General features: G+C 36.2%; 1 protein-coding gene and 1 non-coding gene across 4 annotated transcripts in view; both read left to right on the top strand.

Annotated features, from left to right (window-relative positions):
• GPSM2 (G protein signaling modulator 2) overlaps positions 1-21,733 on the top strand; it is a 51,150-nt gene that overhangs the window by 18,641 nt on the left and 10,776 nt on the right. For all 3 annotated transcript variants that reach the window (XM_043875606.1, XM_043875604.1, XM_043875605.1), the window contains 8 exons: positions 7,016-7,237; positions 7,612-7,747; positions 8,097-8,239; positions 9,133-9,256; positions 9,356-9,471; positions 12,254-12,409; positions 13,507-13,615; positions 14,453-14,582. In XM_043875606.1, coding sequence (XP_043731541.1) covers positions 7,017-7,237; positions 7,612-7,747; positions 8,097-8,239; positions 9,133-9,256; positions 9,356-9,471; positions 12,254-12,409; positions 13,507-13,615; positions 14,453-14,582 — 1,135 coding nt within the window. In that variant the 5' untranslated portion in view covers position 7,016. The remainder of the gene's footprint in view (positions 1-7,015; positions 7,238-7,611; positions 7,748-8,096; positions 8,240-9,132; positions 9,257-9,355; positions 9,472-12,253; positions 12,410-13,506; positions 13,616-14,452; positions 14,583-21,733) is intronic.
• On the top strand, positions 6,258-6,391 carry LOC122678534. The gene has a single exon (XR_006336193.1). It is a non-coding gene; the product is annotated as a small nucleolar RNA SNORA70 (small nucleolar RNA).

Below are 21,733 nucleotides of genomic sequence, written 5' to 3'. Positions count from 1 at the left end.
GCTATCTGTTTTACATATGGTAGTGTATATATTTCCATGTGTTTAATATTGTAACAACAATTGATGAGGAGTGGATTATACCTGTGCCTATAGGAAGATCTTAGATTTATCATTTTTCATGATATAGCATAGGTCAAACATGGTTATATATTGATATAGGACTTCACCTATAAAAGAAATGTAAAACTTAACTATTTTTAGTAAGACTACACCAAACAAATCTCTGGTTTTGTCAGTCCTGTACAATTAGCATTCTGTATACTGACTGGATTAGTATGTAATTGCAGGTAATAGTTTGGATCCCTTTTTTTAGGCGTCATGTCCTTGTATAGGTTATTTTTCTATTCTGGTAAACACTTAGCATGTAATGTTTTATCCATCTGGTTCTTTCATCGAGGTCCTCATCTATCCCTGGAGGAGTTTCTGTGGCACAATGTGTTTGTAAATTTTGACATGGAATAATTCTTCAGATACTAAGAAACCTCCTAGGAGATATCAGAATGCTTTATGAAATATTTTGCAACTTATTTATGAAGGTAGAGAGAAATGGAGACTGACAGTAAAATGGGATTTGTTTCTAAACTTTTAAGAAGTGTGCAACTGATTTTAAATAACTGTCATTAAAGCTTTTAGGATTGGTAATAGTACTGTGATTGTATTTTTTGAAAATGACTCCGTATCTTTCAGAGTTACATACCGAAATACTTACAAATGAAATTCTGTGTTTTCTACAATCTACTTCAAAAGTTGTAGAGTGAGGGTGGAAGTAAAGATGAAATATATATTGATAATGTATCATATATTGGTAATTGTTGATGTAGAAAGGTAGATATATCAGGTTCATTATATTAATTTCTCTAGTTTTGTATTTCTTTGTTTAGCTTGTTATATATACTTGTTTAAGTATAACAAAGAAATATAATTAAATATTTCTATTTACTTATATAATTATACTTTGTTTGCTTATATAATTTATAGGTAAATTATATAAGTAAAAAAATATATAAGTAAACAAAGAAATTTCCTTGTTTATACTTGTTACTATGAAGAAAAACATTTCAATACTTTAATATAAAGATTAGGCTATTGCACATAAGTTGTGAAGGAATGTAATTTTAGTATTGAATTTTTCAATTTTGCTAGATATAATTATTAATAATATTCTTTCTGAATAGTTTGAGGTAATGTGGAGTGGTGGAAAGAACACTGGATTTGGAGACAAAGACAGGATTTCACGTCTCAGCTTTGCCATTGTATTATCTTAAGCAGGTCACTGAGCCTCATTTTCCCCTTCTATAATAATACCCATCTCACAGCATCATTTTGAGGATGAAATTTATTATAATGTAGAATAATCACTTTTAAAACCAAGTTACCAATCAGAATTTAAATTTAATGCAAGATAGTTTTGCACTTTCCCTTTGACAAAGTAAACTAGAATAACTAGACATATGTGGTAGACTGGATAGATGAAAATTGTTTATGGCGGCTAGGATTGGTAATAAAAGGATCTATGCCCAATTAAAACACAGAGAAGGTGGAACTCTAGGGGTTACAGCGAGCAGTCGACAACCACAGGAGACAGCACAGTGGGGAAGGTTCAGGGCACTCTTGCTTTGATCTTAAGTCCTGAATCCCATCGTTTATTCTTAATTAGTATATAAGCCTTTGAAGGGAAGTCAGATTTGGACAGAACTGGTTATTAATTTTTTTTTAATGTAGCATCAAGATTTTAATCCTCTTTTGCTTTCGTTGATATACTGTAAACACAAGAAACCAAAAAGAAGGAAGTGAAGAAAAAAATCAAGTTGTAGGAGAAGAGTAAAAAATAATAAAATATAAAAGTTAAAATAAATTGAAATGATGTGAGATTGTGCAGAAGATGAAGATTTAAAGCTGTAATGTTCAATCTGTTGACAAAAATGTAAACATTTCAGTCAAAGATAGTAGTGCTATCTTTATACTTACTGGAAATATCCTTTTTTTTTATTACATAATTCAGTGGACCATTAGGAAGAATGAAAAGAAAACTTTATATGTGAGATATATTTTAATGGACAGATATTTTCCTGGCTTGTCTTCTAATCTTTGTATGTTCTTTGTTTTCAACCCAACTGGTAAACAGATGAAGTAATTCTATTCTCTCATAGAGACAGAGAGGATATGAAATTACTTTCTCTGTTACTATTTAATGATCTTCTAAAAAATTTATAAACCAGCCTTCCTTCGCTATTTTGCAATTAGCTATATTTGAGGTGTTGGAGATTTTGCCAGAACTTTGACTTTTTTTCCAATAAAATATATCAGAACTATACTATATTGCAAAATAAACTCATAAGCTAGAGAGTGTGAGCTTTATTTTGAGCATTTGTTACTGAAATGATTTTCTAAGGTAGATTGTCCTGTAGGGCAGTCTTACCTTTAAGGACAGTGTAGCCAGCAGGGTTCGGGGTAGCTATCACTGTTTCCAATGAGAATTATGTAAAATACCTTTTAAAAGATTTGTAATTCTTAGGATACCATTCAGCCTTATAGTTAAGTTCTGTGAGATGCAACAGCATTTGGATTGATGGTTCCATTATAATGTGTAAATTTAAGTTCAGAACATCAAATATTTGTGGTGAAGATATTTATTTGAAGAAGATGCTTCTCTGTTTTATATGGACATACTGTTATTAACTTCCAGTTTTTACACATCCTATATATGAATAGTTCTGACAAAAAAGTTAATCATTAGTCAATCTTAGAAGGAAAGGGAAATTATTGTGCCAACTGGAGGATTATAACCCTGGAGACAGTCTTTCAGAAAGCTTTCCTGAGAAGCTTGCCTGAGAAGTCAAGGCACAGTAATACAAGTTTTTGAGACAAGGAGAGTTTTACGTCAAAGCAGCATGTTGACAGTTCACATCATCCAGCAAGGTGAGAGTGACCCCTTACAGGATGGAGAAAAGTGTTTTCTCTTAAGGAGTTACGTGCTAGCTCCATGAGTAATTGCCTTTTCGGGGGGTGGGGGGGCAAGTAGGCATTCCTGTGTCTTCTGAGGGGATCCAGTTAATGTCTTATGCAGAAGGTAGTGGCTCAAATGGCAGAGAAATTTTTATGTTAATTTTTTTTGTCCTGCTTTAAAAATAAATTTGTCTCAATAGCCTTGTCTTTTATTAATTTCCTGGCCAGCAACCTAATCATCCTGGATTGATGGTTCCGCAGGTGACGACAGTTTCTCTATCTCTCTCTTGGTGAAGCCATGTGCCATCACTAGTATTCTATCCTATGGTGGCATGTAATTTTTTAAACCAATACTCTGTTGATGGGCGTTTAAACTGTTAGTGGTTTTTCACTTCTGTGACCATCCTTTTAAATTTGTGTTGATGTAGCTTTAAGATAAACTCCTAGTGGTGAAATTGCTCAACATATAATTTTTTCCATAATTAGTATTATGCTTAAAATTTGTTAATAGAAACAGTAATGTATTTTATGTGTAAAAATGTCTTTTCCAGTTTTTCCCCCATGATAATTCTTAGAAGTTCAGTGGTTTCAGTATTTAGACAAATAAAAATAACTAGCTCAAGTACCTCATCTGGCAAAAGAACCCTTTGATAAAACCACGTTTTTATATATTAATCTTTTGCTGACTCTTCTCTTCACACATTCGATATACCAGTAACCTCATAAGAGGTCTTTAAACAAAAGTAATCTTTTTTCTTTTATGAACTCTTTCATATTCAAAAATAAAGGGAAGTTTTCATTTGTGGAAGACAAAAATAGGTTTTATTAATTTGAAGTGACCTATAAAGAAATATAAAACAGCAATTTAAGATTTCCAGTAAACTAATTTATTTTTCTATGTGCTTTAGCTTTCCCCACCCGTCCCTAGTCTAATGTTAAAGCAAAATGTTAAAAAGAGGTTAAACTTGCATTATTTTACCTTGTTTTATAAAGTGAAGGTGAAGTCATTAGTCTAACCATGAACAAGCAGTTTAGCCTTTGCCTAAATTATTTAAAAAAAGACACCTGGATATAAAACTTCAAAATTACCACTCAGAGATGACTACTTCTGAGCGAGAATTCTGCTTTGAATCTTTGTAATTGGCTCTGTTAATCTGGATTTTTCATCTAGCTTCATCTGATTTATTTTCCACTTTTACAACCCCATTTTAATTTATGACTCTAAGGATCCTTGAAGTTTTATAGGCTAAAAGACAGCACCTGAAGAAATGTATTAATTGACCTACTACAAAAAATACACAGTGTAATCATATTTCAATGAGTTTAGGGTGAGTGGTGGTTTAATTCACATTTCCTGTTAAAGGAGTGATTCTCAACCCTGGCTTGTACATTGGAATTACCTGGGAGCTATTAAACAATTCTGAGGGCATGCCTCATGCCCAGGGGAGTGTGGGACCCAAAGTTGTTTTAAAAAGTGCTCCATGTGAGCTCTACTATTGTGCAGCCGGGATCAGGAACCACCACTCATGTAGAGTTGCTCAAAGACAATTCTAGTAACAAGTAATTTAGTGCTACTCTAAAAATTAAAATGCTTGATGAGCTAAATCAGAGTCTTCCAACGGGTGGTGTTATACCACTGGTAGTACCTAAGTTTATTTTACTAACTTTTTTTTTTAATTGGAGGCTAATTACTTTACAATATTGTGGTGGTTTTTGCCATACATTCACATGAATCAGCCATGGTGTACATGTGTTCCCCATCCTGAACCTCCCTCCCACATCCCTCCCCATCCCATCCCTCAGGGTCATCCCAGTGCACCAGCCCTGAGCACCCTGTCTTAATAGTTACATATTTGTTTTGATGTGCATTAGAAAAGTGAGTATCACATCAAACTCAATTTCATGGATACTGCTTTGGATGAAGCTAGATTTTTTTTTTTTTTTAATGTGCTGTGCTTAGTCACTGAGTAAAGTCCGACTCTTTGCAACCCCATGGACTGCAACCCACCAGGCCCCTCTGTCCATGTGGATTCTCCAGGCAAGAATACTGGAGTGGGTTGCCATGCCCTCCTCCAGGGGATCTTCCCAACCCAGGGATTGAACCCAGGTCTCCCACATTGCAGGTGGATTCTTTACCATCTGAGCCACCAGGGAAGCCAGTTAATGGCACATGCCAATTGAAAGGAATTTGCCAAATACAGAAATACATTTAAGTGAATGATTGTGTCGTACATAGACATGGCAGAAATCATGAAAATGTTGAAGAACCACCATGGCAATTTTGATGAAGAGCACCTACTAAAGTGTAGGATTAGAATTGGAAGTGTTGGTGTTTTTTCTCTTAGATATATTTATAGTAACTTAATTCTTCTGGCTTTTAAAATTTAGTGACAGACTTTGAGAATTAGAATTTCTGCAAATCTTTAAATCATTGCTTTCTAACATAAGGTTTCTTAACACTTCTTTCATGGAAATGTACCTCGTACCTGAAGATATTTTGCTCTTCTATTTTTCTACAGTATAGGTGATCTTGTGGTGGTAAGACAAGGAAGGAGAGTGTGTGTGTGTGTGTGTGTGTGTGTGTGTGTGCGTGCGCGCGCATACGTGCAGGCTCACTGGCACGCGCATGTGTGCCTGCATACATGTGAGAGTTCACCTGAGTGTGATGTGGGGATGTGTGGTTGGAGGGGCTGAGTAGATCACCCGCACCCTGGGTAGAGAAGAGTATTACTACAGGACTCCTCCCACAGGCATGCCTTTTCTCCCCAAACTCCCAGAAAGTCCGGTAGTCTGCCATACCTCAGAACAGTTTAGGAAACACTATTGTAGATTCTCTCATTGGTAAAACAGGTTGCTCTGGATGAGCCAATTAGAATGAGCTCTGTTGACAAAAAAAAAAGTAATGGATCTAAGAAAGAAATGAAATATTTTATTCAAGCCAAATTGAGGATTATAACCTGGGAACACCTCTCAGAAAGCTCAGAGAATTGTTCTGCCGCTTTGAGGTTCAAGCACTGTACATTAGATGACATATTACTGACATGTTTCACAATCCACATCTACCTGTGCAAAGCAAGATATGAGTCATGGATCACCGTGGCCCATTACAAGACCTCCCAAGGGGTCATTGTGACATCTGATGAGACTGAGAAGGAATGTTATCTCCTAAGGAGGTCTGGTTAATGCAGATGTGCAACACATACAAAAGGGGAGGAAGGAAGCCAGTTGAGCAGAAGAAAAATTTTATTTAACTCTTCCTCCTCTTGCCATAAAATGTGAATTGTATTTCATCAGCTCCACATAGAGATGTTTGGCTATCCTATAAAAAAGACCTGTGTTCTTTTCCCCACGGGGCCCAGTGTGCAGTGGCTGCCACAGCACCCTTCTCAGTAGTACATGCAGCCCGTTGCTCTCCAGGTTGTCCTAAGGGACCTTGGAGACACCCCTTTCCAGTGGACACTCATGACTGGCACGCTGTCCCCAGTCTTGGCTCCAGACAGGGATGTGTGGTGCCTTTGGAAAGCCCCAGGGCACAGGGGCTGCGGTCCATGTTGGCCAAGTCATAATGTCCATCTGCACCAAGCTACAGAACAAGGAACATGTGATTGAGGCTCTCTGCAGGGCCAAATTCAAGTTCTCTGGCCACCAGAAGATCCATCTCTCCGAGAAGTGGGGACTGACTAAGTTTAATGTAGATGAGTTTGAAAACATGGTGGCAGGAGAGTGGCTTATCGCAGATGGCTGTGAGGTCAAGTGCATCCCTGACGTCGCTCTCTGACCAAATGGCGGGCCCGGCACTCATGAGAGCCCTGGTGCTGCCCCCTCCTCACTCACGCCCACCAGTAAATCCTACTTCCTGTCAAAAAGAAAAAGACCTTTGTGGTTGAGAGACATTTGAATAGGCAAAGTTTACTGTGTTATCAATAGTGTGTATATACTTCAGTTGTAGAGGCAGCTGTTGTAAGCAAGAATTGCCACAGTCCACCTTGAAATTATATTGCTGGAAGTTAAAGACACTGATACAGTTGTAATGTAATGTTGTAAATGTCTGTCCTATATAATTTTATAGAATGGAAGCCTCTTGCCTTGAACTGGCCTTGGAAGGGGAGCGTCTGTGTAAATCTGGAGACTGCCGTGCTGGTGTGTCATTCTTTGAAGCTGCAGTTCAAGTTGGAACTGAAGACTTAAAAACTCTTAGTGCTATTTACAGCCAGCTGGGCAATGCTTATTTCTATTTGCATGATTATGCCAAAGCACTAGAATACCATCATCATGATTTAACTCTTGCAAGGTAATTAATTTAAGCTTTTTCATACTTTCTCCCTAAATTGTCACTTTAAAAAGCATTTTCATTCAATTAAAAAAATTAATAGTACGTTTAATGAGTTTTAATTCATTAGCATTGCATTGTAAAACTAATCTTTAGGCTGAACACAATTTAATTAAGTAAATGAATAGTGGTGAAATGATGTTAGAGTTTAATTAAGTGAATGAAAATTATATTTAAATACAGAAGTGTAAGTTTAAAATTTTTATTTAAAGTAGGTTTCAAGAATAATGAGTCTTTTTTACCTTAAGCATGTCAACTGTTCTCTAGGGAAAACTGTATTCTGGCTGCTTTATATTTTAACACACTGTTTTCTTTTTCCTGTTTTTAAACCCTAGGACTATTGGAGACCAGTTGGGGGAAGCTAAAGCTAGTGGTAATCTGGGAAATACTTTGAAAGTTCTTGGGAATTTTGATGAAGCTATAGTTTGTTGTCAGCGACACCTGGATATTTCCAGAGAGCTTAATGACAAGGTAATGAGGAAACATTAGATAGTAGACCAAATGTTTTCATTTGAAATTGCTTTGTGTTTTAATCCTATTTAATTATTCTATAGTTTATCTAAAAGTTAATACCAAAAAGAAAGTACAGAAAAATGAGAGAAGAAAAACAAAAAGAAATTTTAATAGATGAGAAAAAGAGATAGGAAAAGGTCCTTCTTTCATACATGGTCATATGTTTTGTGGTTCTGTATGGATGGCTGATGTAAACATTTTTTTCTCTTGACCATAATATCAAGGATGTTACAAATAAGTATATGTGATAAGCATTGCAATACTGGCCTCTGATTTCAAAATATAAACTGCTGATATTTTCATCTAGGTGGGAGAAGCAAGAGCACTTTACAATCTTGGAAATGTGTATCATGCCAAAGGGAAAAGTTTTGGCTGCCCTGGTCCTCAGGATGTAGGAGAATTTCCAGAAGAAGTAAGAAATGCTCTGCAGGCAGCTGTGGATTATTATGAGTGAGTAGCCCTGATGCAGTCATGTGGTCCACCTCAGACGGTAGTAAAGTTTTTAAGTTTGGCAGACATTTTAAAATCATAGACTAGTAAGTAAAATAGACCATGAAGTTGCTGCTAAAATGTTACAGTGTTCTATTAGTAGTAATCTCCTCCCTCCCCAGGAAAACTTTCATTTAAACTGCAGACCAGTGCCACCTAGTGGCACAAATAAGAAATATCAACAGTGAGTCTTAGGTTATTCAGAGTCTTTTATCAACAGACTTTCATAGAACTTCTTAGCTGTATAGGTTCTAAGATTACTGTGTCCTGGACTCTGAGAAGAAACCTACCTAAATGATTGAGTAAAATGTTCCCAGTTATTTCCTGTAACCATCCTCCAGCACAGACATATCATTAAAACGTGGCGCATTATGGCTGTAAGCTTATTTACATTTTTTTTCCTATAAAGAATTCGATTTGTAGGGAAGCTCATTAGTGGGGCTAGGAGCTGAGTGCGCTTAGTCACTCAATCCCATGTCCCTTGAGAAGGTCTGAGACTAGGGCCATAGAGCAACCCTAACAGGGCCTTCCCTGAGCTTCGGGGAGGTGAGTTCCCATAGAACAGGGCTCCGCGAGCGCAGACTGGGCAGGAGATGCCATGGACCCCGCCCTTGCAGAGGGGCCTGGCGGACGCCTCCTTAGCCGGAGCTTGGAACAGAGTCACGGCCAGCGAAGTGAGTTCAGTGGCTGAGGGGAGGTACCCCGCGTGGGGGCCTCCTAACCCAATTCAGACTACTCCCGTCCATTAAAAATAAATAAATAAAAAGAATTTGATTTGTAAATAAAAATCAATAAATGGTTTTTTCAGCCTTGTTTGTTTGTTTTTTAAAAAAAACCTCTTTGTTATCACTTAGGGAAAACCTATCACTAGTGACTGCTTTGGGTGACCGAGCAGCCCAAGGACGGGCCTTTGGAAATCTTGGAAACACGCATTACCTCCTTGGCAACTTCAGGGATGCAGTTATAGCTCATGAGCAGGTACAGTAAGGCTTTGGAGCCAGATCCTTTTCTTCATCAGTGTTTTGAACAGCTTTCAGATTTTTTTTAGTTTTATCTAATTAAAACTTTCTGTTTCAGCGTCTCCTTATTGCAAAAGAATTTGGAGATAAAGCAGCTGAAAGAAGAGCGTACAGCAACCTTGGAAATGCGTATATATTTCTTGGTGAATTTGAAACTGCCTCTGAATACTACAAGTTAGTCTAATATTTCTGTAGATAAATGTAAAATGGTTAGTTATACAGTCCAGTAAATCATAGGCTTTGGGTTTATAGCTTTTTTGGTGCATTTAAGCGGCAGGACTTTTGGCTCTCTAAGTCTGAGGCTTCTCATCTGTAATCAGAGATGTCAGTACTTTGCTTTGGGGATTGTTATGAGGACTGAATGAAAGAATATATTAAGCACTCATTTAGCACAGTACTTGGCACACAGTGCTCGATATGTGTTATTGTTAACAGTTAGTAGCAGCAGCATAGCCTGTTTATATTTTTATTAATTTTTATCTTTAAAACTGTTTTCAATGACATTCTAAACATTTAAACTTTTACACTGGTTCAGCATGTATGGTGTATATATTTACATGCTCCCCCACCACCAATTATGGGTTTGCAGAGAGGCTACATGAAAGCCTGGTAATAAACAGATGCCCTAGTTTCCTCCAGCAATTGCTGAATTTCCCCCAGCTCATCCTACCATCTTATCGAGTAGTTCTCCTACCCTCTCTGCCTATCTTTGGTTCTCTCTATAAGCTGAGGCCCTGTTCACTTGAGTAGCACTCCCAGCATCTTCTGAGACAGAGTCTTTTTAAGCTATTGGTAGGCTTAAAACATACATGATAGCAAAGTTTAGGCTGCTTCATTTTGCCTGATCTTTGCTTTCGAGATTGTTTGGAGTTTTCTCTAATTAGTGGGAATTGAAGGTCCATACAGGCCTTAGGCAGAAGCCATTATGACGGAACCACAGACACAGTGACTGATTTATATTTTGTTGAAGAATCTAGTGTGAGAGAGGTCTGGAAAGTTTATCATCTAAAAAAAAGGTGAAATTGCTTTAGGTTCATGTTAAAAACTAGAATGCCATCCCATTTAAACTTCAACTAATGGTTGGTATTTGTTGGTTGACTAGTTAGATATGAAATAACCTTCTAAATAAAATACATCACTATACAAGGAGTATATATTTTGACTTTAAATATAAACATTTCTTATATTTTAAATCCAAAAGACATAGAAAAGTCTTAACAAATGATGTATTTGTATTAAATACTGGAAAGTTCTGTAATAAAGTAGAGATGGTGGCTGTTTGACTAAAGAATCATGAGTATAAAGTAATGAAACTTACTCCTGCCCCACACACCCACAGGCAAGGAGAACTCAGAACTTTATACATATTACAAAAATATTGGCTAAAAATATTTTTGGAATTCTTCTTTGGAATTGTTTTCAGAGCCACACTGGAAAAACTATCTTAGTATTACAGGTCTATAATAGAAAGGATAGAAACTGTAGTTGGTAAACTTACTTTAGTAACAGAGTTTGGTTATAGAAAGACTTCTAACCATTTTCAAATTAACTGTATTCTCAAAGGATAACAGTATGCCAGAAAGGACTGTGCCACAGGGTCAGAAGACAATTCCAAAAGTCTTCCAAAAATGTTGGCGAGGACAGGCAATGTTAGAGTAAGTGTGTAGCCTCGCTGGGTGACAAATTTGAAAGTATCATTATCAAATATATAATTTCAGATTTGTTTGCTTAATAAAACTATCAATTATCATATACTTATTTTTCATATAGTTATAATGATATGCAGTATTTATACTGTTTGGCAGAAATTATAGGAAAGAGTCATTTATATTACTGGATCCAAAAGCATCTGTAGATTGAAGCACTGATGATAATAATAACAAAACACTAACATTTATTAGCTTCTACTGGGAGCAAGATGCTATGCTAAGCACATTATATATACTAATTCATTTAATCCTATTTTTTACATATGAGGAAACTAGTGCATAGAGAGGCTGAGTGACTTGGCCCAGTTACAGATGTACTAACTCACAAAGCTGGGATCTGAACCCAGTCAGCCTGGCTCTAGGGCCCATGCTCTTAACTACTGCTGTGGCTTCTCATTGGTGATTCCACAAGGCAGAGTTTGGTTAATATTTAAATGTGGCATTTAATATTTTTCATGAACTGGTGACTTATGGCCTATACAAAGCAATTTAAGTATTTCCAGTTTTGACAAAATGGAAAGGCAACAGTATGATGTATGTAGACAAACTGACTTAATGTTATTGCATTGCAACAGGGAAGTTCAGTTCAGTCACTCAGTTGTGTCCAACTCTCTGTGACCCCATGGACTGCAGCACGCCAGGCCTCCTTGTCCATCACCAACGCCCGGAGTTTACTCAAACTCATGTCCAATTAAGTCAGTGATGCCATCCAACTGTCTCATCCTCTGTTGTCCCCTTCTACTCGGGCCTTCAGTCTTTCCCAGCATCAGGGTCTTCTCAGTTGAGTCAGCTCTTCACATCAGGTGGCCAAAGTATTGGAGTTTCAGCTTCAACACCAGTCCTTCCAATGAATATTCAGAACTGATTTCTTTTAGGATGGACTGGTTGGATTTCCTTGCAGTCCAAGGGACTCTGAAGAGTCTTCTTCAAAAGCATCAATTCTTTGGCAACAGGGAAAGGATTTTGTAAATGTTAAAAATACTGTTAATCTTTAGAGGCACTTGATCTCATGCATCAATTCTTTTATCTGGGGAATTAATAGGACTCTTATATTTATTCTTAAAAGTCTGGATTTGTTTTTTGTGTTTCAAGGATGTCTTTTCATTTTACCTAGAAGTAGTGGGAAAAGTATGGGATATTAGGCCCTAAAGTAGATTTACTTTAAAGGCAGGGGGAAAGTGAGTTTTATGTTTACTATAGCCAATAATAAAAATGATCTTTATGTAAGAATTAATTTGTTTTTTCAGAAAGACTCTACTATTGGCTCGCCAGCTTAAAGACAGAGCTATAGAAGCACAGTCTTGCTACAGTCTTGGAAACACATATACTTTACTTCAAGACTATGAAAAGGCCATTGATTATCATCTGAAGCACTTAACAATTGCTCAAGAGCTTAATGATAGGTAAGTTCTACACCTTTTTATTGTTGTTATGATAAAATATAGATATATTGTTGAATCCCTAGAATTTTTCCTTTAAGTTTCTTTTTTGGTTTGCTTTGTTTTCCTTTTAATTCCTTTATAAGGTATCTTCTCTGTTTCAGTAGCATTCTCTGTATGCTAGCATATGTTTTGAAGGATTAGCACATATTAGAGGATTTGACTGGTTCCATATAATCTTGAACCAAGATCAGTAAATAGGTCACAAACTCACATGCCTGCAAAGGTCCTCCTGACTAGACCAGTGTGGAAATTGTGGTGAAATTAGATATTACTCCTCATGTTAAGGGGACAGCTGCTATTTCACTCCAGCTAAGTGTCGCAGGCCAGGAATGAGGATCCAAAGCCACCTCTTCAAAAGAAAGGAGGAATTCTGAGTTTTATATAAAATATTCTGATTTTTAAATGTTGATGGCTAATTTTTTTTAAACTATATTAAAAAACAGAATATTTGTGCAGGACTTTCCTTTCTGACATTTGCTTTAAATAGGATAGATTTTTATTTCAGTGTGAAGAATTCTATATACTTATTCAAAATGAAGTATGCTAATTCAAGAGGTAGTGAGTTCTGTCTTCCTCGTAGTGAGTGATTACCCAGTAAGGCTGTCATAGAAAGAAAATGGGGTAGTTGAATTACAAGACCTATCCCTGAGACTTTATTTATAGTAAACTACATGTTTAAAAAGGATCTTTTCCATTTTAAAACTTGACTCTGAGTTCAGTATTATCTGGATATTCTAACACAGTTATCCCTTGATATCTATGGTGGTTAAGATTCCAGGACCCCTGTTGATACCAAAAGTCATGGAGACTCAAGTCTCTTGTGTAAAATGGTGTAGTACAACTGGCCCTCCATATCCAGGAGTTTCTCAAATCATGGTTGAATCCCCAGATGCAGAACCTGAAGCAGGCCAACTATATATCTCTAGTATTATGATAGTTTGTTCTTTCTAAGAAAGACCAAATAAATTCAAAGCATTGTTTTATACCTTTAATTACTACATGATAAATTTTATTCTTCACACCAACTTACTTTCAGATAACTTTGAATTATTTTGTAGAATTGGTGAAGGAAGAGCATGTTGGAGCTTAGGAAATGCATACACAGCTCTAGGAAATCATGACCAAGCGATGCATTTTGCTGAAAAACACTTGGAAATTTCAAGAGAGGTATGAAACTAAAAAATGGTTATTTGTGCTACTGTGATTCACAGATCTGCAGCCCTATTATTTCTCTAGAATCCTGCTGTATGGCCGAGTAATAAATTTGATTATATATTGTTCTCTAGGCATAAGAACTGAAAGCATTTTAAGATACAGATCAGAGGTATGTTTGCACTGGCCTTGATGTAGGATAGAGGAATGAGAGGATCACTGACCTATCTCCACTGTCCCCCCATCTCTATGTGGAAGAGTAACATGGTATGAAAGGAAGAAGATGACTTTTAGAATCAAGGACTGGTTCCTGTTACAATTCTGCCACTTGCTGGCTGTTTGAGCTTGGAAACCTTTTCTGAGCATCATTTCTTTCATCTGTAAAATGGGAATAATAACTGCTTTGCAAATTGTTATAAGGATTAGAGATAAAGTATATAAAAGTGCCTAGTATAATGTCTAGTGCTGGTTTAATACTGTTACTACAGTATGGAAATACAATATTATAAGGAAATTTTATTCATGTGATGTCAAGTTAACATGTCACAGAATAACCTACATTATTATTTAATTGATCACAGAGATTAAGATCTGTCTAATATTTAGAGAAGAGTTGATAGAATATATTCATCAGTCTTACTGCCATAGTTTAGAAACTTTCCTTTTCTTTCTTCTTTAAAATAGTATTAATGGAAAAAACCATTTCATTCATAGTATTATAATTCTAAAATAACTATTTTCTTTTCTCCATATTTTCTTCCAGTTTTAGGTTCACAATATTTTCAACTAATCTTCACCATTCTTTACTTTAAATACTACTCTAAATGTATAAATAAATGCTTGTGGTTGTAGGTTGGAGATAGAAGTGGTGAGCTTACAGCAAGACTGAATCTCTCAGACCTTCAAATGGCCCTTGGTCTGAGCTACAGCACAAACAATTCAATGGTGTCGGAAAATATTGAAATTGATAACAGTTTGCATGGTAAGTGTTAGGTCTTCAAAACCCAATTTCTTTATCCTCAAGATTTATATTAAATTACTTATCTCAAGTTTACCATATCCAGAAAGATATATAACATAGGAACTTTTTATACCTTTTTGCTTTACCACTGCCCCATTAATTTATCAATAGACCCTACTTTATAGCTTTTTTCATGAATATGATGAAGGTATAGTTTTTTTTTATAAAAATACATTTAAATTCTGTATCTGTAAGCTGGTTCAAAAATTTATAAACGTGAAGAAACAAAAATTTAAAAATTTTAATAGCTAACCCTTTAAATTTCAAATGTCTTTCATATTTAACTTGTTCAGGTTTTTTTCCCTCATTTCGTTTTTAAGGGAAAATCTCCTAGGATTTTTTTTTTTAGTTCAGAAAGCCTAGAAATTTTCTTTAGATGCTGATTTGGTTTTGATGTTGTCACAGAAAAAAATATGCTATAATGTCTGTGTTTCTAAGTGGAAAAAAACCCTTTTGATTAAAAAAATAAAATTAACAAGATTATAATCACAGTTTTGAGTACCATTCATATGTAATTTTATGTGAGTTCCATTAAGCTTAGCCTTAAAAAATTCTCAGTCTGAAAAAAATTACTGACACAGACATGTTTTGAACTTGAAAGTCAGTGAAAAATCTAGCTTTTATCTTTGCAATATCCCTCCTCTACCCATACAAAGAAAAGCAAGAAGGAAAAGAAAAAGTTAGTGGCTAGTTACTTGCTTAAGACTTTGAAAGAACATTTAGAAGAAAAATGATACTGAAGTATGAACAGTGTGGTAAACTCGACTGTGTACTTTGTAATTGAGTAATGGACTAAAAGGTTTTCCTGTGTTTAATTTTCAAGTAAGTTAAGCTGTAATAGCTCTCATATTTTAACAAATGATCACATGTCCTCATGGATCCCTCCAGCTATAGATCTATTCCTTTGTTCCCCTCTATAACAAAACTTGAAAATAATATCACTGTTCCTTGTTGTGTTCTCCTCCCATTCTGTCTTCAACCCACTGGACTCTGACTCAGTCACTGGACTCTGACTTTGGCCCCATCATGACACTAAGACCTTCTCAAGGTACCAGAGGCCTCCATTTTACCAAATAGAATGGTCAGTTTTAGATGTCAGCTTATTTGACTTCTCAGCAGTATTTCCTACAGCTGATGATTGCCTCTTCAAATACTTCATTCATTTGGCCTCCAGGATTAACTTCTTTCTGGTTTGCCTCCACCTCACTTGACCACGCATCTTCATAACTCTACTCTCTTTCTCATGTTTCCATCCTTGACATCTTGTAGTGCCTGGGGTTTGGTTGCTGACCTTTTCTCTTCCCTCTCTCCTTTTCTGTTTTCTGCCTATCCATATTCTTCCTTCCTTCCTAATGCTACCCTTTTCCCTCTTATCCTACACTCTAGATCCATGCTAATGGAATTTTCTGTGAAGATTAAAATGTTCTCTATCTGTGCTGTCCACTAGAATAGCCTCTAGCCATATGTGGCTGTTGAGCACTTGAAATGAAATGTGGCTAGTGCAAAAAGAAGTGAATTTTTAAATACTATTTAAAGTTTTAAAAGCCACATATGGCTAGTGGCTGAAGGCTTCCCTGGTGGCTCAGATGGTAAAGAATCCACCTGCAATGCTGGAGACCCAGGTTCCATCCCCTGGAGAAGGAAATGGTAACCCACTCCAGTATTCTTGCTTGGGAAATCCCATGGACATAGGAGCCTATTGGGCTACAATCCATGGAGTCTCAAGGGTCAGACATGACTTAGCGATTAAACCACCTAAATGTCTGTTTAGGTTTTTTGCCCACTTTTTGACTGGGTTGTTTCTTTTTCTGGTATTGAGTTGCGTGAGCTGCTTGTATATTTGGAAATTAATCCTTTGTCAGTTGTTTGATCTGCTATTATTTTCTCCCATTCTGAGGGCTGTCTTTTCACCTTGTCTGTAGTTTCCTTTGCTGTGCAAAAGCTGTTAAGTTTAATTAGGTCTCACTTGTTTATTTTTGCTTTTATTTCCATTATTCAAGGAGGCGAGTCAGAGAATCTTGCTGTGATTTATGTCCTACAGTGTTCTGCCTATGTTTTCCTCTAAGGGTTTTATAGTTTCTGGTCTTACATTTAGGTCTTTAAACCACTTTGAGTTTTTCTTTGTGCATGGTGTTAGAAGTGTCTCATTTCATTATTTTACATGTAGCTGTCCAGTGTTCCCAGCACCACTTATTGAAGAGACTATCTTTTCCTCATTGTATATTCTTGCTTCCTTTGTCAAAGATAAGGTGTGTGGGTGTGTCTCGGGCTTTCTATCTTGTTCCACATCTATATTTCTGTCTTTGTACCAGTACCATACTCTCTTGATGACTGTAGCTTTGTGGTATAGTCTGAAGTCAGGGAGGTTGATTACTCCAGCTCCATTCTTCTTCCTCAAGACTGCTTTGGCTATTCAGGGTCTTTTGTGTTTCCATACAAATTGTAAAATTTTTGTTCTAGTTCTGTGAAAAATGCCATTGGTAATTTGATAGGGATTGCACTGAATCTATAGATTGCATTTGGTAGCATAGTCATTTTCACAATATTGATAATTCACATTCTTTTGAAAGCATTCATGAAACACTTCCAAAAATTTAACCACCATGCTGAACCAACAAATTTAAAAGAAACACATAGATTTCATGCCCTGAGCATGGTGCAGTTAAGTTAGAAATTAACAAGAAGATAATATATAACACATATTCATTTGAAAACTTAAAAACACACTTAAACCTTATGGGTTTAAGAAGAAATCTTAACATAAAATTAGAAAATAATTTAGAGTCCTAAATTTTAATTTATATGATACATAACTTACATTGGAGCAAAACTTACATTGTATCATGTTTAAAAAGGAAAAAGATTCAGTGAGCTGAATATTCAGCTTTTAAGTAAAAAATTTTAAAAAAAACCCTCAAAAGAAATAGAAGGCAAGAAATAATAGAAATTAATGATATTAAAACAAAGATTCAATAGAGAGTTTTTTGTTTTCTGTTTTGCTGTGCTAAGTCTGCACTGCCGAGCGGGCTAGTCTCCAGTTGTGGCAAGTGGGGCTACTTTCTAGTTGTGGTGTGCGGGCTTCTCATTGTGGCGGCTTATCTAGTTGTGGCGTGTTCATTCTCGGGCACTCGGGCTTCAGTAGCTGCGGCAAGTGGGTCAGCAGCTGCACGTCCCGGGCGCTGGAGCACAGGCTCGACAGTGGCACGTGGGCTTAGTCGCTCTGCCGTACACGGGATCTTCCTGGACCAGGGATGGAACCCGCGTCTCCTGCTTTGGCAGGTGGATTCTTTACCACTGAGCCACCAGGGAAGCCCAAGAGAATTTTTAAAAACCCAAAATTTAGTTAAAGACTAACAACTCTACAGCAAGATTATTTGAGGGGAAAAAAAAAGAGAAAGAAGGGACATAATGTAGATGCAGCAGACATTATAAAGAGATTATCCTGAATAATTTTATTTGAAAACCTAGAAGAAATGGACAATTTCTTAAAAAAAGAAAGAAAAAGCTTACCAAAATTGAATCTAGAAAAATCTAATGGTAGAATGTAATGTGAATGGATGACATCACTAATGCCTAAAACCATAAAGAAATTTGGTCCATTTTGGTAATTTAAAATTTCGTCATTTAAATTTTGGTTATTTAAAATCCTTCCACAGAAAATACTTGGCCAAGGGGATTTTACAGTGTGATCTCCCAAACATTTAAGAAAATTGATTCCAACCTTCTGTAAAATTATATAGGTAATTGGAAAATTAGAACACTTTATTAGTCTTTCTGAAAAGAGTATAACCTTGATATCCAAACTAGACAAGAACAATATATATAAGAAAGGAAAATTACAGCAAATCTTTACTCATGAACATAGATGGAAAATTCTAAACAAAATATTAGCAAAACAATGTATTTAAAATAAACAGGAATTCAAGTGGACTGAATATCAGGAAATCAATTAATATTATATATTAGTAAACACAATAAAGAAGAAAATAGCTCAAATATCCAAATATGTCAGTAATTCTATTAAATGTAAATGTTCCATTTAAAGGACAGGGGTATCCAATTGGTAAAAGAGCAAAATCCAACTAAATATGTAAGTCTGACAGTAAAAGGATTGGAAAAAAAAAAAAAGGTACCATGGAAAAACTAATGAAGAGAAAGCTGGTATAGCTGTATTAATAACAGATAAAATGTACTTTTAAGGCAAAACATCTTGTTAGAAATGAAGACAGTCACTTCACAATGGTTAACAATTCAATTCATCAGGGAGAAAAAAGCCTTATATGTGTATGTATGATACCTGGTAAGCCTAGTAACAAAACTTCAATGTACAAAAGCAAAACGAACTAAACTGAAAGGAGAAATGAGAAAATCCAGCATAAATGGAAACTTAAACACATTTCTGTCAGGAATTGCTCCTGTCAAAAAACTAAATATTATAAAAGATGTCAGTTCTTCCCAAATTGATATATATTCATTGTGCTGCCAAGAAAATCATGACAGTTTTTTCATGGAACTCGAGGTTGTTCATGAATTTACATGAAAGAAAAATGGGCTAAGAACTCAGAGCCAAAACATTCCTGATGAAAAATAAGAAATGAGAAGTGCTTTCTGTACAGATATAAAGATTATAAAGCTAATTAAGACAGTGTTATTGTCATAGAGACAAATAGCTCAAATAGGATATACAGCCTCTATATTTTTAATCCTTGCATATATGGAAATTAGTATCACATAAAAATTCTTGATGGACCAAAGATTTAAATATGAAAGACAGATTTAAAGTAGTAATTATGATCAGCCATCTAACACTTGCTAAATGCTTACTGCGTACCAGGCATTGACTGACCCCTTTACAAGTGATGATGCATTTATCATCACACAGTGATATATAAGGTAGGTATCATTGTTCTTTACAAATGAGAAAAACAGAATGACACAGAGGTAATTGCTCAGGGTCATATCACAATGAGTGATTGGTCTGTTCAATCGGTATGCTATCTCTGAAAGTAAAGAAGAATATCTTTATGATATCAGAGTGGGGAAGGATTTCTCAAAACACAAAAACAAAACCATTAAGAAGACTGACCTTGAAATTAAGAACTTCCTTCATTAAAAGAAACCATAAAGAGAAACCACAAACTGAGAGGACATTTGCAACACAAATGATTAAAAAGGATTTGTATCCTCAATGTATAAGAACTCCTATGAATTAAGACAGATAACCTAACTAAAAGATAGGCAAAAGTGATGAACAGAAGAAATACAAATAGCCCATAAATATATGAGGTGGGCTTCCCTGATAGCTTAGTTGGGAAAGAATCCGCCTGCAATGAAGGAGACCCTGGTTCGACTGGGTCAGGAAGATCCCCTGGAGAAGGGCTAGGCTACCCGCTCCAGTATTCTTGGGCTTCCCTTGTGGCTCAACTGGTAAAGAATCCGCCTACAATGTGGGAGACCTGGATTCAATCCCTGGGTTGGGAGGATCCCCAGGAGAAGGGAAAGGCTACCACTCCAGTATTCTGGCCTGGAGAATTCCATGGACTGTATAGTCCATGGGTTTGCAAAAAGTTGGACATGACTGAGCAATTTTCACTTTTTAACCCATTTAATCAGGGAAAGCTTCCCTGGTGGCTCAGCTGATAAAGAATCCACCTGCAATATGGGAGACATGGGTTTGATCCTTGGGTTGGGGAAGATCCCCTGGAGAAGGGAACGGCTACCCACTCCAGTATTCTGGCCTGGAGAATTGCATGGACTATCCATGAGGTCACAAAGAGTCAAACACAACTGAGCGACTTTAACTTAATCAGGGAAAACCATAGTGAGGTAGCATTGGTGGATGAAAATTAAAAGGCCTGATACCAGTTTGAAACAAATATAGGTAATAGAAGTCCTTATGCAGTGTTGATGGGAATAGAAGTTGTACTCAAAAGAGCAACCAGGCAACATTTTGGTAGAGTTGAAGATGTACCAGCCGTATCATCCTGCAGCTCCACTCCCAGTTACACATGTCTGACATCCAAACTAGAACAAAGCCTTGCTCATGTACATGAAGTATTTCCAAGAATTTCTATAGTAATATTGCTTACAACAAATAATTGGAAGCAACCTAAATATCTGTCACCAATAGAAATGGTATATGCTTTCTTAGTCCTATAAATTGCATAAAAACTAAACTACTTGTACCAACTTGGATGAGTCTCACAAACATGAGATTGCTCAAAGGAAGCAAGTTAGAGAATACATAGTATGAGACCTTTTATATAATGTTATATAACAAGCTCCATTGCTTAGAGATGTATCATGTGTAATGAAAACATAAAAAATTATGGAGGAAGAGGGATGTTATAGGGGGAGTTACAAAAGGGGGAGTTAATGTGTTGGTCATGGTTTTTTTCTTAAACTGGGTATTATCATGTATTTCTTGGCTATAAAAACTTTCCATATTTAATGATACCTTTTTGAAAAGGATATTTGAAGATCTTTTTATTTAACTTTTTTCCTGACTGGCAGTAAACCTGTTGTCAATGGAGATCTTAAAATGGAAACAGATAACTGAGAAAAGTGTATTGGGGATGTTATTTTGATTCTTACCTCAAAATTGAAACTTCCCTGATGGCTTAGACGGTAAAGCATCTGCCTACAATGCGGGAGACCTGGGTTCAATCCCTGGGTCGGGAAGATCTTCTGGAGAAGGAAATGGCAACCCACTTCAGTATCCTTGCCTGGAAAATCCCATGGACGGTAGAACCTGGTAGGCTACAGTCCATGGGGTCGCAAAGAGTTGGACACGACTTAGCGACTTCACTATGCTTTCCTTATGTGTTTACTTGTAAAACTACTCTACCGTTTGGGTGGGTTTTAGGAGACTGTGTGTATCATATAAGACCAGTTATTAAGAAATGCCTTTTCTAAATTAAGGGGTAATGTTAGTAACCAAAGTTCGTTTGCAACCAAAATCTTAACTTCCTTATATCAAAACATTCTATTCATTTAGTTGGTGTGGAAAATTTATTATTCTTGAAAGAATATATGTTTATACATGTTTCCTCCTTCCATATGGGTTTGTGTAGCAGACTTTAAATTTAAATAACATAGTGATGCTGAATTTG

This window comes from Cervus elaphus, chromosome 20 (assembly GCF_910594005.1).
Source record: "Cervus elaphus chromosome 20, mCerEla1.1, whole genome shotgun sequence".
Classification (NCBI taxonomy): Eukaryota; Metazoa; Chordata; class Mammalia; order Artiodactyla; family Cervidae; genus Cervus; species Cervus elaphus.
Note: the sequence above shows the minus strand (reverse complement) of the source record. Positions and strands in the feature narration are given on the sequence as shown.